At 46.1% G+C, this 25,557-nt stretch overlaps 12 protein-coding genes across 15 annotated transcripts; 6 read left to right on the forward strand and 6 right to left on the reverse strand.

Moving 5' to 3' along the window:
• Nucleotides 1-1,142: 1,142 nt before the first annotated feature.
• Nucleotides 1,143-2,468, forward strand: PV09_05286 (uncharacterized protein). The gene is made up of 3 exons (XM_016358772.1): nucleotides 1,143-1,515; nucleotides 1,570-1,725; nucleotides 1,770-2,468. The coding sequence occupies exons 1-3, from the start codon at nucleotides 1,358-1,360 to the stop codon at nucleotides 2,431-2,433; spliced, it is 978 nt and encodes a 325-aa protein (XP_016213391.1). The 5' UTR covers nucleotides 1,143-1,357; the 3' UTR covers nucleotides 2,434-2,468.
• PV09_05287 lies at nucleotides 2,446-3,537 on the forward strand. 4 transcript variants are annotated; one of them, XM_016358774.1, is made up of 6 exons: nucleotides 2,446-2,599; nucleotides 2,714-2,803; nucleotides 2,862-2,971; nucleotides 3,028-3,104; nucleotides 3,165-3,331; nucleotides 3,381-3,537. In XM_016358774.1, the coding sequence occupies exons 2-6, from the start codon at nucleotides 2,801-2,803 to the stop codon at nucleotides 3,489-3,491; spliced, it is 468 nt and encodes a 155-aa protein (XP_016213393.1). In that variant the 5' UTR covers nucleotides 2,446-2,599; nucleotides 2,714-2,800; the 3' UTR covers nucleotides 3,492-3,537. The 4 variants fall into 4 exon arrangements, with proteins under 4 accessions (XP_016213393.1, XP_016213392.1, XP_016213395.1 ...); XM_016358773.1 differs by having other exon boundaries at nucleotides 3,028-3,331; XM_016358776.1 differs by having other exon boundaries at nucleotides 3,028-3,331; nucleotides 3,482-3,537.
• PV09_05288 (uncharacterized protein) lies at nucleotides 3,465-4,195 on the reverse strand. The gene is made up of 2 exons (XM_016358777.1): nucleotides 4,022-4,195; nucleotides 3,465-3,968 (listed from the first exon to the last, which is right to left on the reverse strand). Exon 2 carries the CDS (start codon nucleotides 3,957-3,959, stop codon nucleotides 3,591-3,593), a length of 369 nt encoding a protein of 122 aa, XP_016213396.1. The 5' UTR covers nucleotides 3,960-3,968; nucleotides 4,022-4,195; the 3' UTR covers nucleotides 3,465-3,590.
• Nucleotides 4,196-4,451: 256 nt separating this feature from the next.
• PV09_05289 (uncharacterized protein) lies at nucleotides 4,452-6,557 on the reverse strand. Its single transcript, XM_016358778.1, has 4 exons — nucleotides 6,390-6,557; nucleotides 5,400-6,335; nucleotides 4,918-5,336; nucleotides 4,452-4,863 (listed from the first exon to the last, which is right to left on the reverse strand). Exons 1-4 carry the CDS (start codon nucleotides 6,449-6,451, stop codon nucleotides 4,523-4,525), a joined length of 1,758 nt encoding a protein of 585 aa, XP_016213397.1. The 5' UTR covers nucleotides 6,452-6,557; the 3' UTR covers nucleotides 4,452-4,522.
• Nucleotides 6,558-7,967: 1,410 nt separating this feature from the next.
• On the reverse strand, nucleotides 7,968-9,571 carry PV09_05290 (uncharacterized protein). The gene is made up of 2 exons (XM_016358779.1): nucleotides 9,368-9,571; nucleotides 7,968-9,315 (listed from the first exon to the last, which is right to left on the reverse strand). The coding sequence occupies exons 1-2, from the start codon at nucleotides 9,510-9,512 to the stop codon at nucleotides 8,603-8,605; spliced, it is 858 nt and encodes a 285-aa protein (XP_016213398.1). The 5' UTR covers nucleotides 9,513-9,571; the 3' UTR covers nucleotides 7,968-8,602.
• A 103-nt stretch (nucleotides 9,572-9,674) lies between these two features.
• PV09_05291 (tRNA dimethylallyltransferase) lies at nucleotides 9,675-11,748 on the forward strand. The gene is made up of 3 exons (XM_016358780.1): nucleotides 9,675-9,910; nucleotides 9,965-10,165; nucleotides 10,216-11,748. The coding sequence occupies exons 1-3, from the start codon at nucleotides 9,812-9,814 to the stop codon at nucleotides 11,296-11,298; spliced, it is 1,383 nt and encodes a 460-aa protein (XP_016213399.1). The 5' UTR covers nucleotides 9,675-9,811; the 3' UTR covers nucleotides 11,299-11,748.
• Nucleotides 11,749-14,280: 2,532 nt separating this feature from the next.
• Nucleotides 14,281-15,618, forward strand: PV09_05292 (uncharacterized protein; the record flags this gene model as incomplete). Its single annotated transcript, XM_016358781.1, has 3 exons — nucleotides 14,281-14,667; nucleotides 14,718-15,148; nucleotides 15,207-15,618. The coding sequence occupies 3 exons, from the start codon at nucleotides 14,281-14,283 to the stop codon at nucleotides 15,616-15,618; spliced, it is 1,230 nt and encodes a 409-aa protein (XP_016213400.1).
• A 335-nt stretch (nucleotides 15,619-15,953) lies between these two features.
• On the forward strand, nucleotides 15,954-17,197 carry PV09_05293 (uncharacterized protein). Its single transcript, XM_016358782.1, has one exon. The coding sequence runs from the start codon at nucleotides 15,986-15,988 to the stop codon at nucleotides 16,982-16,984; it is 999 nt and encodes a 332-aa protein (XP_016213401.1). The 5' UTR covers nucleotides 15,954-15,985; the 3' UTR covers nucleotides 16,985-17,197.
• A 143-nt stretch (nucleotides 17,198-17,340) lies between these two features.
• Nucleotides 17,341-18,548, reverse strand: PV09_05294 (uncharacterized protein; the record flags this gene model as incomplete). Its single annotated transcript, XM_016358783.1, has 2 exons — nucleotides 17,341-18,050; nucleotides 18,146-18,548. The coding sequence occupies 2 exons, from the start codon at nucleotides 18,546-18,548 to the stop codon at nucleotides 17,341-17,343; spliced, it is 1,113 nt and encodes a 370-aa protein (XP_016213402.1).
• A 590-nt stretch (nucleotides 18,549-19,138) lies between these two features.
• Nucleotides 19,139-20,814, reverse strand: PV09_05295 (uncharacterized protein; the record flags this gene model as incomplete). The annotated part of the gene is made up of 3 exons (XM_016358784.1): nucleotides 19,586-20,814; nucleotides 19,365-19,519; nucleotides 19,139-19,295 (listed from the first exon to the last, which is right to left on the reverse strand). The coding sequence occupies exons 1-3, from the start codon at nucleotides 20,783-20,785 to the stop codon at nucleotides 19,139-19,141; spliced, it is 1,512 nt and encodes a 503-aa protein (XP_016213403.1). The 5' UTR covers nucleotides 20,786-20,814.
• A 533-nt stretch (nucleotides 20,815-21,347) lies between these two features.
• PV09_05296 (uncharacterized protein) lies at nucleotides 21,348-23,284 on the forward strand (the record flags this gene model as incomplete). Its single annotated transcript, XM_016358785.1, has 3 exons — nucleotides 21,348-21,704; nucleotides 21,757-21,918; nucleotides 21,974-23,284. The coding sequence occupies 3 exons, from the start codon at nucleotides 21,348-21,350 to the stop codon at nucleotides 23,231-23,233; spliced, it is 1,779 nt and encodes a 592-aa protein (XP_016213404.1). The 3' UTR covers nucleotides 23,234-23,284.
• Nucleotides 23,285-23,477: 193 nt separating this feature from the next.
• Nucleotides 23,478-25,022, reverse strand: PV09_05297 (uncharacterized protein; the record flags this gene model as incomplete). The annotated part of the gene is made up of 1 exon (XM_016358786.1): nucleotides 23,478-25,022. One exon carries the CDS (start codon nucleotides 25,020-25,022, stop codon nucleotides 23,478-23,480), a length of 1,545 nt encoding a protein of 514 aa, XP_016213405.1.
• Nucleotides 25,023-25,557: the final 535 nt, after the last annotated feature.

The raw sequence follows: 25,557 nt of genomic DNA on the forward strand, positions 1-25,557 counted from the left end.
GCTTGTTCCACGAGATAGAAACGTCAGACGGTGTATAACAGAGCAAATGATGACTGTGGAGTCTGAACACCGAACAACAGAGGCAGAGGAATACGAGGGCCGCCAAATCCATCACGCATCAAGATCTAGGGCTGATAATCTGAGTCAGCTGATCCTCACGATCGTGCCTATGGACGGTGAGTCCGAAAAATTTTTCATGCCGGGACTCAATGTTCTTGTAGAACTGCATCGATTCTGCAAGTTCTGCGGTCGAGGCTTTACTAGTGAATGCGGCGTCAAGGCTTCATACGATCCAAATCTTTTGCTGGAATTTATTCTCTTTTGGGCCAATCTTTGCGTTTGCCTTGACCTGTGTGTATAAAAGTGATGCATTTCATCTACCGATCAACATCTGAGAGGTGTGATTTCGTTTCGTGAACGACGTTACCTATGTACCTCCATGATTTGGGAGCGCTGAACGTGATTTAGCTTCCCAACCACGGATCTAGCCACCGACTCTATACTCGCAGTTCAACACTGCGTTCTGCGAAGAGAAAGAAGAACAACGAACCATTGCGAGCTGCACATTCATAGATAGATACTTGTACTCTGACTTGTACGAGCCTTATCCTGAAGTTGATTTCACTTTCTTGAGTCCTAAAGAGCTTGGAATTAGATAAAGAAGGCAACCTGATCTTAAGGTGATGCCTGAATACCGCTGGTGACAACATTTTAAATACGCAAAGGTTGGGGGCGGAAGGCATAGGTGTAAAGCATTCAGTGTCGACTTTAGGCTCTCAAAACGCACAGCATGTCACAACTTGCTCTGATTGTTGGCAAAGTGCACCTTTAACCCTCATCCCCTCTTCCGGATCTCTGTCGAGATTGTTATGATCGCGAGGCTTCTTATGTAGAGAGAGCGTTTTCTCCATCTAGCTTCTTATTTAATCAGCCGATTTTTGAACTCCTTGCTGGTTTAAAGCATTCTCATGGACTCGAGGACAAGTCGTGGACTTTGCAGCCAAGTGTCAGCATGTCACAGTTACGAAGACTCTACGAGAAATGGTTCTCCCCGAATTCAGCAGATTAATCATCACGTTCAGAATTAAATATTGTGCTGGATTTTTCAACAAGAGATTTGCATAACTGCTGATTGACGTAGTTAAAGGGCAATGCTGTCTGCGTTTTTAGTCGGAGCTCCGATCCCGGAACTGGATTACCTGACTCGCGCCAAATTTTCGGAGTTATGCATCTCTCCGCGAAGCTGTAGTGATACAGAGATCATCCTTCCTGCCATTCTTCATTGTCGGAACATTCATGCCTTGAAATCTTACGGCATGTTTGTATCCTCAACTTTTGAATATTCAAGGGCGTCGACATGTCGGCGGTAACCCAAAAACCCTGCGAACAGCATATGGGTAAAAGAACGGTAGTTTCTGAGAAGCTTGAGGAGGAGAACAAGAAAGCACCTGCGAACTACAAGGGATTCGTTGCTGGTGTGTTCTCGGGTATAGCAAAGCTCACAGTTGGTCATCCGTGAGAAGGCATCATCCTGGTTCTTCATGATCTTGTGCTAATAATACTTCAAAGCTTCGATACGATCAAGGTCAGACTACAAACAACGGAAAAGTCACACTTTAGAGGGCCCCTAGATTGTGTTTTACAAACTGTAAGAAATGAGGGTGTACGAGGCTTGTATAAAGGTGCGACGCCTCCACTGGTAGGGTGGATGTTTATGGACAGCTTGTAAGTGTACTTCAGCTCTAGAGATTGCTCCTGACTTTACACAGGATGCTTGGATCCCTAACGGTCTACCGCCGACTGATTCGCGAACACATCTTTGCTCCACGACTACCGACCGGAGGGATCGACCCAAATTACAAATTGAGCCCATTTGGTCATGGACTCGCTGGTATGGCCGCTGGTTGGACAGTGAGCTTCATAGCCGCACCAGTAGAGCATGTAAAAGCACGATTACAGGTACAATACGCTGCAGACAAATCGAAAAGATTATATTCTGGTCCAATAGACTGTTCAAAGAAGTTGCTTCAGAATCACGGGATAAGAGGCCTCTATCACGGTCTTGGAGCAACATTGCTCTTTAGGACGTTCTTTTTTTGTTGGTGGAGCACCTACGATTTATACTCACGGTGGCTCCAGCAGTATACCAACCTTAGCACTCCTGCCATCAATTTCTGGGCAGGTGGGCTGAGTGCACAGATGTTTTGGATCACGAGCTATCCATCAGATGTTGTTAAGCAGCAGATCATGACAGATTCTTTGGACAAGGACAAAAGAAAATATTGGAGATGGCGCGATGCTGCTTTACAGGTTTATAGAGACCGGGGATGGAAAGGATACTGGAGAGGCTTTGTACCCTGTTTTTTACGAGCGTTTCCAGCGAACGCATGCGCGCTCGTTGCTTTCGAGGCTGTTATGAGAGCGTTGAGCTAGGCTATTTAAAATTGAACTCGACGATCTTTTCGTGACCATCCTTCTGGACTTGCGCCTTTCTCTCAATGGAAAGAAAAAAACGTGCAGGTATACATATAAACAAAGCCTTGAAGTGTATGTTTGAGCTGCAACCTCACCTTTATGATGATCACCATTATTTGACAAGGTACGTTTCCGCAAAAGCATATGGCATCGTTTTGTTCAATCATGGTGCCAAAAATTATAACTTAAGTTACTGGACTGGATAGATTTGTCAGCTGATCTCGCAATTTTAACTTAGGCTAAAGAAATATTTCCGCTTAACTCACAACGCCCAATGAACTGACGATATCCTTCATAAAAGTTCGACTTATTCCAAACCTTCAAAATGGCAAGGTTTCATATTCAAATCGACTGTCCAAGTTTAACGCTAACGCATGGTGGTGCAGGTTCATGCTGACTCATCGACCTTCGCTTCCGGCTTGAGCAAGGCTGAGGTCTATACACAAGTGCTAGAACAAGCCCAAGGATTATTCGAGAGTCAAAGAAACTGGGTTTGGTAAGAGCAAAAGCTGTTTAGATCATGGTGAATTTGCGTGTTTAAATGCTAAACAGCAATCTTGCAAACGCCTCATCTCTTCTGTATCACGGATTGCTCTCGCTCCCCAGACCAAGTTCCGCCGTCAATTGGTGTGGGTTTTACGTTGTCGACAAGCAAAATCCGGGACAGCTGATTCTCGGTCCTTTTCAAGGCAAAGTTGCGTGTCAGACTATTGCATTTGGTCGTGGTGTGTGCGGCACCGCAGCAAAAGAAGTCAAGACTCAATTGGTTCCGAATGTGGACGCATTTCCCGGTCATATAGCATGCGATTCAGCGAGCAAGAGCGAAATAGTGGTCCCAATTATTCAAAATGGAAAGGTCAGTAAGATCCCGTGCCACGAGCGATCCTTAAACTTAGGTTTTGTAGACAGTTGCAATCATCGATATAGATTGTGCGGAACTTGAAGGCTTTGATGAAGAAGACAAGGAATACCTAGAGAAATTTTCCGAGCTGATTTCGAAATCCAGTGATTTTTAAAGGCTGCGACAAAATACAAAACCAATAGAATATGATTGATTATACATTGTTTTTTTTTTTTCGGTACTCCACAGTCGCATGGAAATCATCACCGTGATCCTAAATCAAGGCCATCACTCCAAGCAAGGCCAACATTGGTGAATATCCCCAGTGATCCCATTCCCCACCTCCAAGGAACGTCTTTGAAGCATACCCATCTACCATTGCGCAAGCAAAACCTGCAATCATAACCAATCCCATTGCCCTCCTATTGCCAAAGAATGCTGTTGCATAAATTGAAATGCCCATGAATATGTCTCTTATACCGTAGACCATCAATAATGCTGAAACAAGCTCATGGTTCTCAGTTGGCATTGACGAGTTATTGAAGAAGCTAAGTGCGTGTTCGGGGCGTATGAACGCGTTGATACCAAAACCAAGTGGGATTGTCCCAACAAGCGCGCACACATAGGAAAGTGCTGATAACATGGCAGATATCTAGGTATAGAACATTAACAATTTTCTGTGTCACATTCATAAAGAAACCTCACATCAAAGTATGGGATATTCTCAAGATTGAAGTTTTGTTACGATGTGCAAGTGGCAAAATAAGAGCTGCAAACCTGTAATTAACAAGGAAAGAATGTGGCTCAATGTTTGAAGTGTGATCGTTGCCTGTTGCGCTGACAAAATCGCCGAAAGCGTAACTTATCCGCGAATGTCGGGTTGATGGAATTTCGGCGCCGAAAAGTATCACCGCCTGAAGTCTTGGCCGACAGATCTTTTCTTTCTCCTAACAATCACAAGGACATGTTCTAAGGGTACACCAAAGACCTATTTTATATAAGTAGAGATCGGGGTGCTCTTGCAGATATCCCGCTGTTTCATAGTTTGAAAATTATCCCTCAATTTCTTATAGCGCTAGCATGTTCATTGTAAGGAATGTCTTCAGGTTCCTCTTGAAGAACGCAAGCGATTGATCGATAAAGTACTAAAAATTAAACAATATATGTTCATATGTGGAATCCTCGAGCTAGCGCAATCGCCCCAAATCAGTCCGTATCGACAGGCAGTTGGATACTCGTCCAAATTCCACCTTTGAGATCCCTAGTATATAATGAAATATCATTCCCTGTAGTCTGAGCGAAGACAAGCAGTGATGCGCCCCCGCTAGTATCACCTACAGCACTAACGGTCATATGTGTCCCGTTCAAGAACTTGACTGGGTTACCGTTTGGATCTGAAACCACGATTTCGTTAAAGATGGTGCTGTTTTCAGAGTTGAATGATATGTTATAGCCGTGGATAGTTGAGTCATCCAACATCGCGTAGAAATACGTGGTATAGCCTAAGGATGTGGAAGGGTACACATTGGGTATTGCTACCCCAGTTGCTGATGTTATTTCGATTAGACATGTACTTTAGCGTAGAATGATCGGACACTTACCATTCGTCCACGCATCGATGGGATGTTCTGGCGTCGGGGTTAGACTTTGATCTGTATCCCTCCACCACAGCTCTACCGTGTTATATTGATTCACAAGCATTGCATATGTGGTCGTTCCAGGCAGCCAGCTGTAACATCCAACTCCTGCGTGCCCGTTGAAACCAGACCAGGTGTGTTGAAGTTTCCACTCTTCCTGGTTCTCATAGATGCCATACTGCTCGAAGGTACTCTCGTCCCTCGCATACCATAGGTTCATTCCATATCTAGCCAAGAATGAAATATTATTGTTGGAACCTGACGGGGCAGGGAAGTCAGATAGTTGTGAGTCTCCATAGAAGTTCCCATACCAGCAAGCTTGGAGACCAACTGCATCTGCATCCATGATCGAAATTTTCTGTGCTGTGATAGGGCCATCAGACCTGAATCAAGATGAAGTCGTTAGTTCTGAGTCTCAAGTCGAGCTGATGCGATCGGTCACCTACCAGATGTTGGAATCGTTCTTCCAAGTTCTTTGTTTGATGTAGCCGTCATTTCCAATGAAGAATACATGCCACTCGGCAACGGCGTCATTAGTGTTTGCGTTCAGTACATACTGGACAACTGAAATCGGCGTTGAGTTCTTCGCGTTCGACGCAACGACTTCGGAAGAAGTTCCGCCAACATATGTAGGATTCGCATCCGTCGTCAGCTGAAGGTACCTAATATCACCAGTATAGTGCTGATAATACACAGTATATTGCCCTTTGATCTTTGCATCCAAAGCTGCCCCCGCAAAAGCAATACCGCTTCCATTGAAAGCGCCCTTTTTAGAGTAGTACGCCGGATCGATTACCCCCCCAATCGCATAATTTGGATCACCTGTAAACGTTGGCTTTGGAGCTGACGAGGTTGGTGAAGCTGAAGCGGAAGCAACCGGTGGTGACTTAAATTTGTGATCTTTTTCCAAACCAAGTCCAAGACCAAGTCCTAGTCCTAATCCGATTAACACAAGGATCAAGATAACTAAAAGAATCCAGAATATCCTCGCCTTGATTCCAAGAATCCTTTTCTCTTGGTTTCGAAGCTCTGGCGCTCCCGTTGCCGGATAATGTGCAACTTCCTTGTCATCTGCGCCTCCCACAGACGTCCCTATCTGTGGACTGCCGACGTTTGTGCTCCCCTGTGATAATGTGGGCGACATGGAACGATTTTGAGGTTGCGGATGATAGAAACCGAACTCCTGGGCCACTTCTGGAGCGGTACTTGGAGAACGAGTGGTATGTTCTTTTTCAGAAACCCGAGCAGTGGAAAGGTCGTCATGATGCATGATATCGCCATGTTGTGGTGGACCTAATGATGTTTGAAATGCCTGGTACATTTCGGGCGAGGACACGTCCGATTCATGAATTGAAGATGTTCTTGCCGGACCGGGTGAAGATCTCGAAGCAATTAGCCTCTTGAACCGATAACGAAAGAAACGGGATCACACTAACTGAAAACTGGTATCTGGTGTGCTGCCGTACTGTAGATGCTGATGATGCTTATAGCTTTCCATGGTTGTGAGAGTTCAGCCTTATGTCATCTCTTGAATAACCTGGCAGAGTCTTTGGATAGAACAATCGAGGAAGTCTTTGATGTGGGGAGTGGAGCTAGGCTTATAATCTGCAACAGCGTTGCGGCCGCTGAACAATTCGCTAATGTCGGCATCCTTTCTGCAGATTCGTTTCGCCATGAATGTGAACCAATTAAGAGAAGGGATAGGGCGAAGCTGTATGGTGGAACTTGTCATGTGGTGTGGTACAGTTCCAACTGACATGCCACAAGTGCCCCCTCTTGCATATGCGCGAAAGTCTACTTGAACAAATCCGGCGATGTCGATATCACCGACTTGATCATCAGGCTGGACCGAATGAAAAGAGGCCTCGGTTTGCTTGTTTATAACAAGCTCCATACATGGTCAGACTCTTCATGGTAATCGTGCCTTGCTCGAGTCTCAGAGAAGAGAACATATGAATTCTAAGGTACTTAACGCGCGGTCAATTTTTCGACAAGGCTGAAAGCTTTGAAGCAGTGAATTTGTCACGGAAAGGCCGCACAAAGGCAACCTTCGAGAGGTGTGGGGAGTCGACGGACATATCCGGAAATTCCACACTTCGTTGCATGGTTCAAGGCTGTACGGGCTTGGCATTAAGGATGCACTGAGGCAGATCAGCATCCGCTTCAGCGATGAGGATAGGCTGTGAATATTGAGTTGCAGATTGTAAACCCCCAATTGAACCATAAACTACGATTATATAACAAGTATGCCTACGGGCTCGAACATATACTTATGATAAGGATAACCTTGAGGAAGGCTGACACTGAAAGTGGAGTTTTCTCGTCACGTGAGATGCCCAGCTTTGGGCCCCCAAACCGTGCATGCATTTTGCTCTTTTGCAAGCGTCTACGGAAACTTCCGCTTTCAGAGTTGAAGCATTTGTTCGTAGACGGTACGCTGCACAAGGGGGAATCCGGTTCTCTCGGCCACACTGCATATAATATTGAGAGCCGGGTGGAATATCGAAATGATTAACCGGAAAAGTTGCAATTTTGTTCCTCAATCTGGAGTCTATCATTAAGTATGTAAAGATCAGAGGGCTATCCCTGGTAAGGCTGATATATGTTGCAAGTTGCGGCCCACCTCCGCGGTCTCACTTCACTTCCTCCGTCTCTGTTAGGCTGAAATCGTCTTTCTTGTGGTCAAGCCCACCTGAGAAGGGCTTCATGCACACAAAGCGAGGAGAAAAATTTGCTGCGAGAGTGGACAGACATTAACAAAAGTTACACTATGGAACAAGTCTAATTGGTCACCCCTTCTACTCATGGCAGCCGTCAGACGATTTCTGTATCTCTTCATGAATTGGGAGCATTAAGATAGGGAGCCTAGATGAAGGAAGAGATAGCTCTTCTGTAGTCAGTTGCAGGAAGAAATATAGAAGTGAAGGCGAGAGAGCCGGCTACCTTTTCCCGATTCTGTTGGTTAAATCCATGATTTTCAAGGAACCCTGACCTTGAGGAAGGATTCAAAGAAGGTTTCCTTCCTGTAAGATATACTGTCGCATGGTCGTAGTAAGTACGGATATAGGATACACATGCGCCATAATTCACTGGGCACAAATGATACGATAATTTTCTTGTCTGAATGGCGTGTATGAGTCCAATAGAGTTATCAAGTAGATTTTTGTCAACAAAAATTGGGAAAATAAAAATTCACGCGAGTCAAATTCATGCCAAAATTTCAGCATGTTCATTGTCGATGACGCAACATGAAGGAGCTGGGGCTGTATGGACCTGACGTGCTTAATTAATGAGAAATACTCAAAAAGCAAGGCAGCCGCTGAATGAGGCGAAGTCCCTAGAACTATCATGTGTCAGAAAAGACCACGTTACGAGGAAACAAGGTTCAAGATTTGGAAACTCGGACATTACTAGAAGTATCTGCAACAACTTTTGTTCCCAAAGACCTGCCTCAAAAATAAATTACCTACATCATCATTATATCGTTGAGTCTCTCTGTGGACTCGAAGAAGGCGCTCTACTCACGCCCCTTCTTCGACTCAGCGCCAAAGTTGAATTACACAGCCGTGTTAAGCTAGCTGTTATGGGCGTTCTATGGTATCGTGTTTCATATTTCTTGATGTTGAAGTTCTGCCGACCATCTATGTGTCTATTCCTTCTTTGTCTCAGCGCCATAGCCACCTTTACCTTCATACGATTGATATGTTTTGCCATCAGAGGCCGGATTTCGTGGCCCACGTTCATCTAGATCTTCCTGCAACCATTGTAGAACCAGCTCGCCGAGCTTGCTGTTGCCGGTTCGACCAACGTTGCCATTCGTTACTTCAAGCTCTGACATGGCTCCCCACTTCTTAACCTTGCCGAGCGACATATGAACCAGATGCGTTGGCCATTCGGAAAGGTTGTCTAGGATATGCGTGGCATAAACGATGGTACATGATCTCGCCTCGGTCTCTCTTTTAAGAAACTGAAGAAAGTTGGCCCTCGTAAGCAAATCCAGGTCTACTGTGATTTCATCCAGAAGTAGCACGGTCCATGGGCGCAAGAGCCCCATGGCAAGCTGAACGCGCCTTCGTTCCCCATCACTGACAGCGTGCATGCGCCAACGGACGTCGATATCTAGTATACGAACGAGCTCGTCTCTGCGTTCCACATAGAAGTCTCCTCCCACGCTTTTGAGTAACTCAGGAACACTAATATCTGTTCGTACAATAGGATTGAGAACCCATTCGAGGCCAAGGTACGTTACGCCCTCGAGACCGTGGGTGAAAGGATCGATGCCAGAAATGAGCACGGTGTTCGGTGGTGACATGCGTTTTCCCGAGAGCAAGCGAAGAAGTGTCGTCTTACCAGCACCATTGGCTTAACAATCTGTTAGTTAACATACGGCCATGTAGACATGCGCAGCACATACCTCCAATCAGCAATGTCCTGCTGCCCGCAGGCAGAGCCAGAGATACGTCGGTAAGCCCAAGGGTACCGTCTGGAAACTTGTAGCTCAGTCCATTAACATTTATGGACGGGACAATATTCTCTGCCGTCGGAGCCTGGCTATGCATTGTGGCTCAACTGTCGAAGACTTGCAATGGCTACATTGTGACGACTTTTGCAAATCAAGTTGTCAAAGGGCGGATCAGTCAATCCACTGTGGGATGGTGGGTCCTGGAGGCCACCCCGCTAGAACTACAACCTGCCTTTCTGGGTTCGAATCTGCACTTGCACGAAATGATTCATTTTACCTCTTGCAAGTCTAGAAATTGAGAGCATCAAATTGTCTTATCGATCTATTTCACGACTTCATGTCCATGCGTATTATCGAAAATCTTTCAAGCTATGATACTAATGCCAAATCAATTTCATGAGTGCTTTTCTCACGCGAGCGGTCTCGACAATGTCAGCGCGGAAGACTCAGCCGATTATCGCCATCATAGGTGCCACTGGCACCGGAAAGTCTGATGTGAATAGAGCACAATACTTCACGCAAAATACGTGCTAATCATATGACGAACAGCTGGCTGTTGACCTAGCATCTCGATTTAATGGAGAAATCATCAACGCAGATGCCGTACAAATGTATGAAGGACTTCCTATTATCACAAATAAAATCCCTATGAATGAGCGGAAAGGCATCAAACACCATCTTCTCGGCTCGATTGGGCTTGATGAACCGACATGGACCGTACAAGAATTTCTCCCGAAGGCACTCGACATCGTAAGCCTTCAGTTTCGTCTTTCCGCGCTATCTACTTAGAGTTCTCACAGATTGAAGACATCAGATCACGACAAAAGGTGCCAATTCTTGTGGGAGGAACGCATTACTATACTCAAGCGCTGCTGTTCAGAGATCATACGATCGAATTTCAACAAGAGAAGTCTAGTTCTCAGATCCCTGCGGAGGAAAAGCACTATATCTTGAGCGAGCCGACTGATGTCATCCTCCGAAAATTGCGTGAAGTTGATCCCGTCATGGCGAATCGATGGCATCCAAATGATAGGCGTAAGATTCAAAGGTCTCTAGAAATTTATCTTGAAACTGGGAAACGAGCATCTGAGACGTATATGCAAAGACGTCTGGACGAGCATTCGAATAGCGCAGGAGGGCTAAGATTCTCCACACTTATTTTATGGCCCTTCTGTGAGCGAGAAGCGCACAAGTCTCGGCTCGACAACCGTGTGGAGAAAATGCTTCAGGATGGCTTACTAGATGAAGTCTCTCAACTGATGGTAATCCGCAAGACGAAACTTGACGCAGGCGAATCGGTCGACTTTACAAAGGGCATTTGGCAATCTATTGGCTTCAAACAATTTGAAATGTACCAACAAGCGTTACAATCGGGAGTAATGGACGAAAAGGAGCTGGACAAGTTGAAGCAAAGAGCAATCGAACAGACTCAGGCTGCAACGCGAAGATACGCGCTCGCTCAACTGAAATGGATACGCATCAAGCTCATGAATGCTTTATTTCGTGCCAACGCACAACGAAATCTCTTTGTTCTCGACGGCACGGATATCAATAATTTTCAGGCAATGGTGATAAATCCTGCACGGCAGCTATGTGAAAAGTTCCTAGATGAACAGGATCTACCTAAACCTGAAGAGATTTGCGCAATTGCAACGGAACTTTTGACACCGCCAAAGGAGGATTTGACACATAATCCCGAGAACTGGGGCGTTAAGACCTGTGATCTATGCGGTGTCAAGGCTGCAACACCTCAATTGTGGTTGAAACATGTTGAAAGTCGAGGTCATAGGCTGAGGCTTAGCAAGAAAAAGTCAAGAGAGACAAAGTCCTTAGTTGCAATCGATATGCCGACCGAAAGCGAGAATCCACAGAGGAGCCATTAAAAAAAACCACATCTCAATCATCACAGGCTGTGCGAGCATAATGAGCATCGGAACACGCAGACAAGAAATTGGTATTGACCAAGCAGTTCTCGTTGAATATGTTACTACAAGATCTCATTTTGAGCGTGATTAATTCCTATGGACCTCAAAATGTCTGCCTCATTGCGTGCTCCGGACTTGCAATCGTTGGATCAAGCTCTTTGTGCTCCTCAAGTCTTCGACTCTGGTGCGAGTCGATTTCATGGTTCACATTTGAATATTTCCAGGTTCCGTGTATTTCCAAAAGCAATAGAATTCTTGTGAGGAATTTAAAATCCGGCCAGCTGTTGCATAATAATTGGCCTGATAGATTGATTCAAGTATACATATCATAATAACGCGAGACAGGCATCTTAATCGACCATTTATCTAGTCTATCGACGTCTTCAATACCTTTGCCTTGAATCTCACAACTTAGACCAAAATTTACTTAGTGAGGCAAGTAGTATTGTTAAGAAATATAAACACACTCGGGCATATAACATATAAACACAGCTTGTCTATGTAAAAGCCAAGTGGGACGCCGCGAGACAAACCGAGAAATGGGATATCTTTGTCCGCCATGTCTTATACTTTGATTGAAACAAATATTTGCACTCTAAGCTGGGGCACAAAACTGCGATGCCATGGGTTTGATGCTTTTGAGTATGATCTGCTTACTGGATACTGCTCAGTTCAACGCCTATGTCTCATGCCGAACAATCGTGCTCCGTGGGTCAAGCCTTCTTGGAGTCTGTGAAGCCAGGTGCCGTGTTGTCTGCATTCCGACAGCCATTTGCAGATTTTTGAGCAAGAAGTGCAAACTGACCACTGCATTTTAAGACTTAATGTGTGCTGGCCAATCGCGGAAATATCCACATGGTAATCCTTAGATTTTGACAACAGTAGCATCTACTCTTCCAGAACCAGTAGAAAGTGGCTGTCAAGGCAAAGGGTCACAGATGACTTAAGTATGAATTCTCCGCCTTGCTTTAGCACTGTACAGAAGAGAAAAAAGTCCACTCATAATTGATACCTTAATCGATATTTTATATCAATGGACAACTGGATATGTTGCTGCTCGATGAGGCGAGCTGCCAAGCGAGCTTTAGCGATAACTTAAGGGACTGATAGCCAGACCTATTCTGCTCGGTTTTCCAAGATTCTATTCTCGGCTAAAATGCTCTCGGTTTGCTGCTTTCGTTTGCTCGCATGATTGACTGCCGTACTATATGACATCAACACAATTTAGGTGCAGCATTTTCGAAATTAATGCTTGGCCAAATATTGAATCAGCTAGTAAGCACAATTAACTTGCATCTCATTTTAGACCTCTAACGCCAATCTCTGGAGCTTTGGGCTGAAAATTTTGTTCGACTTTTCGAGCATTCGCACAAGACCTTGGCTCTTGGCAAAGAAACAAGATATGACTTAGGGCGAATACGATGTGGCCAATAAATATGTTGCAAAGTGGAAGCCGAACCAACGATTCACAGACGTAGCGATGTGGTTTCTTGTTCCGCTTCCTTTTCCAGATGTGTTCTCCATTTCTACATACTTTTAAGTGATGAATTCAACTGGATGACTGAGTAGCCTGTTGAGTGAGACCTGTGCGATAACACCGCAGACGATCTAAACTCCAAATCACCGTGATTGTGAATGCTCGTTCGCTGCTTCTTGCGAGATGCGAGATTCCCCTCACTTTCAATCTCCTGATGCCGAGGGCCGGACCATCAAGAGATTCCTCCGCTGTATCGCTCAAGTCTTGCGGCAGAGATATTCACCACTACTCTCGCACCCGATCCGGCTCTCTGACATAAGTCCAACGCAAAGAACAAGATTGCTACTCAAGATTAGAGCTATTCATTTAAGAACATCAACAATGAGTTATCATCCCGAGTGTTGAAACAATGCGCTCAAATCAGAAGATCTCTGTTTTCCCTTTGGCCAAGAAACGCCCTCGCTTCTGCACGCTTAGGCTAACCGCCATCTGAGAGAGGCGTCTAAACTTGCAGGTCCAGAATGTCATTCCTGCATCCCGCAAAATCGATGGCGTATTCTCCGCAAAGGTATTGGAGAGTTTACAAAGCGCACCTCGGATTCAACTTCGTTCCCGAAGTAGAACCCCCGAAAATGCAAACGGGATGCTAGAAAAACTGGTGGCCTTTCAGACCCTTGTGCTTTTGTATGGCCCTAACTTTACTAAGTGCTGTACTTGTGATTCAGTTGCAACGATCTGGAGAATAAGTTCAGCTTATACTCGAAATTTTCTGACCCTTTTCGTCCATGATATGATCTCACTTGTGCTCTGTGTAGTATGCCAATATCTTTGCCGCTTCACCGCTGATCATGGAGCATCAGAATAACCCTCCGTCTGGGCGTGGTTCTCGAATCGTTGAGATAATCCACCCACCCACGTATCAAGCAAGGTACGACAGAGCCATACCTCGTATACTGCACACTTCGATAAGCTGCATTTTGCCTCAATTGCCGAACACTTATGACTAACTTCGTCTCGCATCTAGCCAATCGAATTTCGGAGTAGCACCGGAAAACGTGGTACAGGTCGCAGTCGATATCCCCAGTACAGACTGCACTGCGGAAAGCAAGGAAAAACCTCCTTCTCCCGCGTTTACTCATTCTACGCCTGTCTCAATTGGGACGATATCTCACGCATATTCAGACTCAACACCGATTACGCTACATACCGCCTCAGCTAGTCACAATGGTACGAGGTCCTTCTCGTTTTCAAATACTCTTCCAACTGCATATGTCGATCAAAATCAAGCCAAGGAATCTTTGGGTCGCCAGCAAGAAGAGCTTGAGGTAGTGAGGCTCGGGAATTTTGATAAAGAAGCCTACGTACCAGACTGTACGGAGAAAGAAGTTCCCGGGCCATCAACCTCCCATCAAAATGAACAGCCCAGAAAATTAGCAAGACATACAATCCTTGGGGTTAGGATGATGAATTTTTCGATCATCGTGCTGGTACTCGCGTTCCTAGCAATTGGCCTTGCGTTAGGAGTAGGGCTCGGCCTTGGACTTAGAAAGCACAAATCGGTCTCGTCATCAGACACCGACTTCTTAGCAGGAGGTGACCTAGACCCTCAATTTTTCTCCACAAGAGGCGCCTTTAACGGTTCTGGCATCGCCTTAGCCTCGCAATCGTTTCAAGGCGATGAGCAAGGCTCCATGGTTTTATATTATCAACACTATACGGGCACGATCCGGTTCAAGCAGCTCCGCGACGGCAAGTGGGTAGGTGGCACAATGTCAGAGATTGTCGCATACGATGCAAAAAATGGAACTCCTATCTCCGCCGTAGCATACGCTTTGCATAATATCTCGACTGTATGTCAAGAGTGCCTCAAAGCCTCCCGGCCTACTAATATAATTCGTAGTGGCACATTTTTTATATCAATGCAGAGAACCAAGTTCGACAAAAGACCAATAGCAATGTTACCAACATTTGGCAAGATGGTCCGGTCAATAAGTTGAATCTTACGACGATGAACAGCGATTCAGTGGGTATGCAAGCCTGCTGGTACGGTAACTTCTACGGCGACACTGACTACAAGGACTTGAAGCCGACTGTCACCTCTGATGGGTCCAATGCAACAACATACAGTACTGATGTGGGTATGCATCTTTGGTATGCTGTTGATCCAACAACATTCCAGCAATACGGTTGGAGGGATGGATTTGATCATTGGGAAAAGCAAGACAACTGGACAAGCATGAATGGCCATGCAGGTGTGGGTTGCTACACGTGGGGTCCTGGTACGGTAACGTATACCATGATGGTAAACTCAGATAACACTCTTGAAATCTGGTAAGTCATTTGGTAACTCAGTGTGTAATGGACGTTGTCAATTCTGACGTTCTAGAAGGTGGAAGGACACGAACACTTCACTCCCCAGTACAAAAGAACATCCAATAAACGTATGGACAAACAGCAGTGTAGCAGTGAACAATGTTCATCCGAGGACGAGTCTTGGATACACCACTTTTCTCTACGCTCAGGATGCGGAGACTCTTCAATTGAAAGGATATAACATCAGCTGGCATGCGGAAAAAACGCAGATCATAGCTGAGAATGAGCTCACAGTCGAAGTCAACATCCCTAATCAGGGCCGGCCGATACAAGGAAGCCATTTTTCAGTCTCTGCGATCAACGATCAGTCGGGTGGGGAAAGCCTCATCGTTTTCTATCAAACACAGGGCAATGACATCACGGAGTTCACTCGAGATCTCTTTGGAGGAATGTGGAGTTATTTGCCACTTCCAATGAATGATAAATGAGGGTGAGAGATGTGGCACGAATTTTATTCTCCTAAATGATGATGTTTATGAGTCTAGACGCAGTACAGAATGCACCAAATTCTGAGATGTTGCACAGCAGAAATTCGCTGTTTTGATCTTCTATGAATGCGCGTGCATTTCCCAAGCACAGCCGATCAATAGATACTCTGCAGAATTCTTAGCCCTGGTTCAACTTTGATTCGATACAAAACTCGCGTCGAAGACCAGAATTGGGTGTCGAGTGACCCGGCGCATGCCAAATGACATAATAGCGGGACTGTGGTACGACCCCACTCCGATGCGGGACTTGATTGAGAAATTTTCTTGTGAAGAGAGACAAGATAACTATCACACGCAACAGCACAATATGGAGGGAAAAATACATTTTGCGACGATTGGCACGAGCTGGATCACATCCTCATGGATTGAGTCTGCCGAATCGACTCAACAATGGAAGCTCGACTGTGTCTATTCTCGTTCTGCAGAGACTGCGAAAGCGTTCGCGTCCAAACACAACATCGAAAAAACACACACCGAACTCGCTCAATTAGCACATGATCCAGAAATTCACGCCGTCTATATTGCTTCGCCCAACTCTCTTCACTTTGAGCACGCGAAGGTGATGCTCTCCGCCGGGAAACATGTGATTGTTGAGAAGCCAGCCTGCTCGACTTCTAAGGAGCTAGCTGAATTGTTTGAGCTTGCAAAGAAGAACAACGTCTTTCTGTTGGAGGCGTTCCGACACATCCATGAGGTCAACTTCAAGGTATTGAAGTCGAATCTCGACAGGTTGGGGCCGATTTATGGCGCGTCTTTAAACTATGCTTCGTTCTCGTCGCGATACAACAACGTCTTGAAAGGCGAAACGCCGAATATTTTCAACCTAGACTTCTCTGGTGGAAGTCTGGTAGATCTTGGCGTATACCCTATTTCTGCGGCGGTCGCATTGTTTGGACAACCAAAGGCACAAACGTATAAACCTTTCATCATCGCAACCGGTGCAGACGGTGGCGGACTGATTATGCTCTACTATGAAAAGTTTGGAGTGTCAATCAATGCATCAAAAATATATACATCGAAAGCTCCAAGCGAAGTTTTCGGTGAGAAAGGAACTATAATTTGCAATGGAGTAACTGACATCTCGTCCGTCGAATTTTGGGACGCAAGCACCAAGAGCAGCGTGGAATTGGCTCAAAAGAAGGCTGACTTGAACATGAGCGAGGAAGCACAGGTTTATGCGAACATAATCAAATCCAAAGATGGAAAGATGGCAGAAGAACTGCAGCGGATAAGTAAGATAACGCAGAACATCACAGAAGCGCTCAGAAAAGAAAATGGACTTGTGTTCGGAGTTGAGAGAAAGTAGCGCTTGAAAGACAAGGGCTCTATAGATTTACGCGTAAGGCAAACAGCTCATCGTTGCTGCGCCGGCAGTGCTCAATACAGAGATTCAATACGGTCGTACGACTTACCAAGATAAGTTTGGAAATGTTGCACGCACACTCTCTAGTGATATTTTTGACAAGTAGGGGAGATCTATTATCATACGTTAGACCCAATGTTATCTCCTGTTGTCCGATTTTTCTACATCTAAATTTCACATTGCATGGCTCAGTCTGTTTTGTGAACCTCTTGGCTGGCCAATATTGATCTCTCCCTCAAGATCGGGAAATCTAAGGCCTGCTGTTAGCATCTTTCGAAATGTTTTGAAGGCTGATGTGCTTACTTTTCGAGCACACTAGCACTGACGGTCCAGTTTTCAATCTTTTTGATGTGCCTCTCGAAAATTGGGTTCAGGATCGTGTCATCTCCGACCTGAAGTATCATATCCGACGGCTGATGGGGCCAATTGATGGACAAGCTTTCGTTACAAAGTTTGCTCATCAATCCATGCTTGGAATGATACTTCTCCTGGCGACATAACCGCTCACGAGCCTTTGGCCAAATGAACATGTCGATCCATGGCGGATGTGGCGTAAACAGCTGGGAGGGAGTAGGTCGAAGCCATTCTGGCATTTTGTCGTAGTTTGCCTCAGTCGGAGAGATCTGCCACCGTACAACAGAGCTCATTACGTACAGGATGGCAATTTGCTCCGGCAGAGTAGGCACCGTCATAACATGTATTATGTTGTTGACAATTGTGCTGGTGACTGGTGCTTTGACTGCGTCATAGGTTGGATTGAGGAGACTCTGGATGCTCGGAAACGCTCGTTTCCTAAACTCCTGATCGTTTCCTCCGCTTGCTTCATATGCACGCCGATTTTGAATTAAATTGGTCATCACAATATCGAGTGCACATGTAGGCGAGGTTGGCGGAGTGTGCTTTGGCAAAGCTTGCCAGACTGGTGGATCCGGTAAAGAATGAACTGGAATTGACGCTACAGAAGGTGATCCTGCCGACCATGCTGGCAAGGGGAGACCTTGCGCCGTAGCTATCATTGTGTCGTCAAATACACGTTCCCACATAGAGTAGTCTACGCCAGAAGGGTCAGATTCAGCCTGCATTTCGAGCAGTAGCAGTTCTTACCTTGAGTTGTGCTGTCAATGCTCATCAGCTGCGAGATATCAAGGCCGCTACCTTGGTCGATCCATTGCTCTGTTCTAAGCATAGATTGACTTTGTTCTACATTCGCAAGAATAGATGCATGTGTGGTATCTTCCCATGTCGACTCGTTTCGTGGCAGTGTAACGCACTCCTGGGGCTCTCTTTTGCATTTGCAGCTGGACACAAATGTTGAAAACTCTTGCTCAAGAGTGTGGATACGAGCCTCAAAGTCTCGGACCCTCTGCTCTAATTCCGCGATATAGGCTCGGGTTCGTGCCCTCGCTTGACGCTGACTCCTGCGATCCACTTCGCGTTTGCGTTGCAGTTGTTCAGGTGTCAAGTAATCAATACTTCGTAACTTGACCTTAGAAACTTCGGCCGTCATAATTGTACTGTGGTTCCAGACGTCTTTGCAAGGACTCACACCTTTTGTTCGGCGATGTGATATGTGTCAGAGAACATGCTAAGCGAACTAGGAATTTCCTATGGATATCATTTTCCTTCCCCAGTAATTCTAGCCTCATCTGGGGCAACTGTTCCCCGCACCATGTCCCGCTTGAACGCGGCGCACCAGCGACTTAGCGGAGTAAACTAACGAGTCAACACAACTAAACTAATTTGCGGCTGCAGCGTCTGGATTGGCGACTAGATCATCTTCAATCTTGACCTCTTTCATAACAGTACAGAACTGTTTCGGTGCATAATATTCCATTGCACTGGATCTAACAATTGTGATAGGACCCTGCTCATCATGGTCCTCATTTATGTCTTACATGCAAATTCAATCTGTGATTGTTTGGCCCGATGTCCAATAAACTAGCTCTGGATAGGCGACTATATTGCCGTAGATGACATGGAAAGACAATGAACTGAAATTTGACCATGTTTGAGCTGAAGCTGCGAGTGCTAAGCTTTCGGGTAATGATGGCACTGTTCCAGGATTTTGAGGCTGTACACTTAAGTCCCCTATCCGCCCTATCTACGCGCAGGTGTGGCTTTAACAAAAAGGTCGGGCTTCTGCCATAAGGTATAGCACTCCTGATCGTACCAGTCCAGCGACTCATCCACGATTTCGAAATCAAACATATAAGTCAACTTCGCCATCAGGATCCGAACCTCAATCCAGGCCATGCTATAAAAAACCGTCAAAAGGCTGCTCTGCTGCCAAGAACGGAGAAAATTTAAATGGCGATATACTCACTTGATGCCCATACACATACGCGGGCCTGTCAAGAACGGTTTGCTTGCGTCGAGGTCGTCTGATTTCTCAAGCCACCTTTCTGGTCGATACGAGTCCGGGTCTTTGAAATGCTTCGGATTATGTGTCACCGACCACTGGTGGACGCCCACGGTTGTCTGTTGCAACGTTTAGTTAGTGGCTGCTTTCATCGAGCGTAAATGAAATTCAAGTTGACTTCGTACATTTTCTGGAATGAAGTGACCTGCAATCGTGCAGCCGCCCTTTGGCGTCACCCGGGGCATCGCAATCGGAATGGGAGGATAGATGCGGAACGTTTCGTCGATGCACGCCGTCAAGTACGGCAGCTTTTCGGCAGCTTTTGCGTTGATCTCGTCAACGCTGCTAAAGGCGGAACGCACTTCGGTCCGCAGCCTGTCGTAAGCAGCAGGATTCTTGAGGAGGTAGTAGTGCAGCCCGCTCAGCACGGTAGCGCTTGTCTCAGATCCGGCGACGATCAAAGCATTGCTGTGTGCAGCCAGTTGCCAATCGTTGATCTTCAACTCTTCTCTCTTCGCGAGAATGTACGATACGAAATCGATCCTGTCCGAACCCTTCTCTGCACGTTTCAAGATCTTCTCCTTGGATTCGATGGCATGGCGGATGCCACCTTCGCGGATGTGCTTCGGAGTCAACCAGTATTGAAAATATGGGACGATCGGCAACTTCCATATGGCTACGTCCCAGGCGTTGAACTTGATCGAGTCAAGGATGATGGAGATCCACGAGTCTGTCTTTCGGTTCTTCAGCGAATTGAACGGTTCTCCAAAGGCCAGCTCCCCAAGTACATCGAATGTCGTCCAGTTGAAAAATTCAACCAGATTGATGGGACCCAAATCCCCCTTTTCCCTCACCGCTTCTACAAGGTCATCAGCGTAGTGTTTGATAAGGTGTTCCTGCTCGAGCAAAGCTTTCGCAGAGAAAGCGTAAGCCATCATCTTTCTCATCTCGGCATGTTCTGCAGGATCGTGCGTGTTGACGATGTGTTTCGCACGTATTGTATCGTCAGTCCGGTAGAAAAGGGGATCTTTGATCAAAATCTTTCCGTCCTTTCTTCGGTCATAGATATCCTTCCAAGCCTCTTTGCAAGCAAAAGAGACTTCATTTGGGCCCCAACGCACGACATCTCCGTATTTGTCATGTAGAGACTTGACAATCCTTGGAGAATGGCCACTCACAATGGTTCGACTGTAGAACAAGTTCGAGACGATTGCAATCTTGGGTCCTGGGATATGAGAAAGAGGGTGGAACCAAATAAGCCAGACGATATATGAGGCGTAGATAGTGAGCAAAAAGCTAACGGCGTAGATTGGTATGCTAGTGTCAAATCTGAGATCCGAGAGCTTTGCGAAAAGCTTGTTGATCTGCTCCATGACAAGTTTCATTTTTATTTGCTCGTCCTCAGACGTGATTGCTCACAGGCTGAAAAATAGCAGTCCTGCAGTATTTCTACCTTCGGTATTATCCATTTTTTGGCAAGACGCTTGGCTTAGAAACAATCATGTCTATGAGTCATGAGGAAATCCAATCCCCAGACATGATTCACTCCTCCGAGTTGCTTTCACGGCGTTTTTTCTCCAGGTCGAATATCACAGTTATCATCCCAGGCCTTGAGCACAGACCATATTGACTCGTTAGCACCATAGTGAACCCCCTGGCATCCACTTGAATGGTTGAATGGACTAACATCTCCATTATTCTCCAGTCATGTTGATTTCCGGGGTAACCGAGCGTGTGCCCTGACGATCACTTATGGAGACAATTGTTGCAGACGGCTATGCATTCCCGTGCTGTGGGGGAAGGACCTAGCCATAAAATGCGTACTCTTTGACAATGCATAAAGCTGCCAGGATCGCCAGGCATTTTGGCGATTTTGAAATGGTATAATGCCTGCCAAGCTCTGAGAGTATTCAATTTATTTCTAAGAAAAAAAAAAGGAGTGGAATCATGGACCTTTCTAATGAAAAGTTTTCGGCTCGCTTTGACGATGTTCAACATCGAGAGTCACCAAGCTCGGACAGCTCCGATCATGGAATCGATGTTGTCCATGGTTTCGCTGCACACGAAACCACTGTGCGGAAGGGTTACTTCTACAGCATGCCTTTCATAGGTACAATGCTCGCAACAGGTCTTGGACTTGCTTCTGCAACTGGTGGCTTCGGTCTTGCCGCGCCAAATTTAACGTTGATCAATAACGACATTGGTCCGGATCCTAACATTACGTGGGTCAGTTTGGTGTATACATTGACCCTAGCCATTGGCTTGCTGCTTGTTGGTCGATTGAGTGATCTCTTCGGGCGAAGAGTAGGTTTTCCTAGTTGGATACTCGCCTGTCATTGAGCTAACACAGCACTAGTGGTTCTTCATCGGCTCAGCAGTACTCGCTCTAATAGGTTGCATCGTTTGTGCTGTTGCAAAGACAGTGGGAACCTTGATCGGCGGTACTACGCTCATAGGACTTGCAGCTTCTGGACAACAATCCTTCGCTTTCATTACTGGCGAGATTGTTCCAATGAAGGTAAGCCACACGCTCAGTATGCCTTGTTCCTTTATTGACTTAGTTTGATTGAAAGCATCGTTTCAGTGCCAATGCCGTGATGTATCTCTTTTGCATTCCATTCGCTGGACTAGGACCGGCGGTATCGAAAGCATTCATTCTATACACGAGTGCGGGATGGCGTTGGTGCTACTACACGATGATCATCGTGAACTTCGTATCAGGGGTTTTGTTCTTCTTCTTCTATCACCCACCCACATTCCACGAAAAATTTAGAAATCGAAGCCGAGCACAACAGATCAAAAACTTTGACTACATTGGCACCGTCTTATTCTTAGGGGGCTTCATCACCTTCCTTCTAGGTCTAAGTTGGGGCGGCTCTGTCTACCCATGGAAAAGCGCTCACGTCATCGCCACTATGGTTGTTGGTGGCATAATCTTAATTATCTTTACGCTTTGGGAGATTTACGCAAAGCTCGAAGAGCCTCTCCTTCCAATGCATCTTTTTGAGAACTTTGCATGGGTGGTTGCATGTATTCTCCTCGGCATAGGAGCAAGCATATATTATGCTATGGCAATCATCTGGCCGCAGATGATTGCTGTGCTCTTTACCACTGATGGAGGTGCATCGATGACGGCTGGTTGGTGGGCTTGTTCCCCAAGTATCGCCATAAACGTGGGGCAAATTGTGGCAGGTTTTTCAGCTGAGGCTATCGGAAAGACCAAAATTCAGTGCATGACTGTTCTGACCATTGGCGGTGCCTTCTTAGGTGCCATCGCGTACGCTAAGCCCGATTCCAGTGCGGGAGCTACGGCATTAATCATTATATCAAGCTTCTTCATCGGCTGGAACGAGAGTGTATGTCTCTCAAACTCCGGCATCGAGCTCCTCGATCAACGAGAAATCGGAACTGCAATAGGTGCTGCCGGCTCAATTCGTTCCGCTATCTCCTCAGTGAGCTCAGCTGTTTATGTGTCGGTCCTTACCAATCGTCTTGCAAAGACGATTCCTACAGAAGTACCGCCAGCGGTAATCGCTGCCGGTTTACCAGCATCATCTGTCCCTGCTTTCTTATCTGGTTTCACGTCGGGCTCTTTTGCAGATGTACCTGGATTGACGAACAGCATTCTTGCAGTGGGTACACAAGCATACAAGGTTGCTAGCGCACATGCATATTCAACTGTCTTTTATACATCCATAGCGTTTACTGGAATCGCTGTGTGTTTGAGTGTATTTGCACCTAACGTGGACGATAAGATGGACGGTAAAATTGCAGTTACTCTGCACGAGTCTGGGGCAGCAGCTGCCGTCGTGCAAGCGGATGAGAAGGTCTAAGTGCTGAAAGAATGATATTTAGTCTGTGCTCTCTAAGCCTGAATCCTTGACATATCTTCAATCTATAATACTTGCTTCAGAGACTTGGACCATGCTCTTCCCAAGTAGTTGTAAAAATGAACATTTCTGATTTGAAACTTTCCTTGCCCATGAAAACTTACGTCCGCTGAGACGATGCGACCATCGAAGATACCATTAGGTTTCCAAAGCTTTCCTTGTGACAACAAGGCTGCTCTCGGTACTTCTACCTCTCATCCAGGGTATCAACGGCACTTTCTCCGACGAACCAATGACCTTCTCGTCTACCATAGCCTAGAGCTCGCAACTCGAGACAGACATCCCTCCAATTCCACAAGACAATAGTGATTACATTCGCAATTAATAGGATGCGAACTTGTTGCTCGTATAGCATGAATTCAGGATTCGATGACTTCAGTTTCTTAGTCTTCTTGATCTTCATTCCACCAGTGAAAGCGGGGAAAGTCTGTGCCGAACAATTCGCGTGGGCTTGAATGAAAGATTTCGCAGAGAGGTTACGATCTCTTAGCCCACCATACTGTGCGAATTTTATGCTGTGTCGAGAAGACGGAGTCGAAGAACCATCACAATATGACAGAGTTGACTGTGAAGGACAAGGATGCACGTTAACTGTGATATTTGCTTTGTTAATTCCTGCATACGTCCCTTGTCTTAAACGCCAAACTGGAGTTCTCTTTGGCAAATATGGCGTTTTAAGCTTCTGTGGACTTGGAGTAGAGTTCCGTCGATGATTTCTTTTGTCTCCGGAACCCGGAAACGCAACGAAGTCTATGTCGATGTGCTTGGTAAGCTCCTCCCCGAGCATAAGCGGAGCAAAAATTCGACTAAGCGCTTCAGCAGTCATTCCTGCATCTGGGGAGGCGGCCGACGGGAAACAGCAATTCTTCATCTCGTCCATAGCAGGCTCGCATGAACTGATGTGCAGCTTATGCTCATGAGGATGAACAGAAGGCGAGTCGTCCACCATAAAAAATGCCAACAGCCCAAAAACCGCCAAAATGAGATTGCGCTTTGCCGCGCATTCGATGCTGCAGAGGATGCGAGCAATGTCCTTCGGATCCACATCATCGTGTTCATCGTCTAGGCCAAGTCCAATACATTTCCATTCCAGGCTTGCGCTTTCTAAGCTCTTTCGACGGCTTCGTGGAAGAGTAGCTTTTCGCAGTCCCTCGAAGATCTCCAAACTGCCCAATACACCCCCATCGAGATCGCCGAGGAAGCTTTTAAAGCAACTGGCCACGTCGTGAATCTGATACGGCAGCACACTCTGACTCGGCAACGTTGCAACTCTCACCGTGTACTCGATGTTTTGACTTTGCCTCCTAATGTCTTCAACATTTCCACCACCGTCGTACATCTGTCGCTCGAAATATGTCCTCAATCGTTCGGTGGTAACTTTGCTCCCTGGTATACGGAACAGCCCAGGTACATTGACATAGGCACCTGTGGTGAGAACCTTCAGCTTCCACTGTTGTCCGTGGTCCTCGTAAATGATGTCTCTATCAGTAGGATTTCCCATTCGCAAATCGTCGCCTTGGAAACAGGCGTCAACCAAAAATTGTGCAGTGGCTGCAAAACGAGTGGGAATTACCAAATCACAAGGTGCGTACTCGTTGGGCAATGCCAGCGTGCTAATCCCGCCAATTCGTGCAAGATCATGAACGTTATCATTGAAGATCGGCGGAACATGTTCTGTAAGTCGAAACCGGGAGAAGAGGAAGCGGGCACGATTTATGACCTTTGACGGCATAAAATGCAACCTAGTGTCGAGAGCTAGAGGTTCAGTAAAGCATTGGCGAACAGTTTGGATTGGCAGCGCGTGCTCGAAAGCTCAAAATACTGAGTCTATTCGTGGGTAGGCAAGAAAGTTGTGGCGGTAAGTTGTTAGCTATTCTAGTTCTTCGCCGTAAAAAGCACCATGTAGTTGTGTTGAGAAAAGCGACAGGACAGGAAAGCGTGAGTTAGCTAGCGAAGATGGAGTCATGCTGTCTAATCATCACAACGGAGAAGTTGCGACCCGTGGTTAATTTGGCAAGCGGGATCGTGACGATCCAGGAAGCAACGACACGACTCGGCACCGAGAGAATCAGATATATCAGAAGCTAGTTGAGGTTGTGAAATCTAGCAGCTTTTCGGTATAAAGAATACATACCAATCAGGCAGGTGTTGGACTGCTTGATAGTGGTAGAGCAAATGGTTAGTCCTGCAGATGCTCGCTCAATGCGCCCATGTGAAGATGCGCAAAATGCACTGATATATTTGGCGGATCCAGCTTGTTTTCAGTG

This window comes from Verruconis gallopava, assembly GCF_000836295.1.
Source record: "Verruconis gallopava strain CBS 43764 unplaced genomic scaffold supercont1.16, whole genome shotgun sequence".
Lineage (NCBI taxonomy): Eukaryota > Fungi > Ascomycota > Dothideomycetes > Venturiales > Sympoventuriaceae > Verruconis > Verruconis gallopava.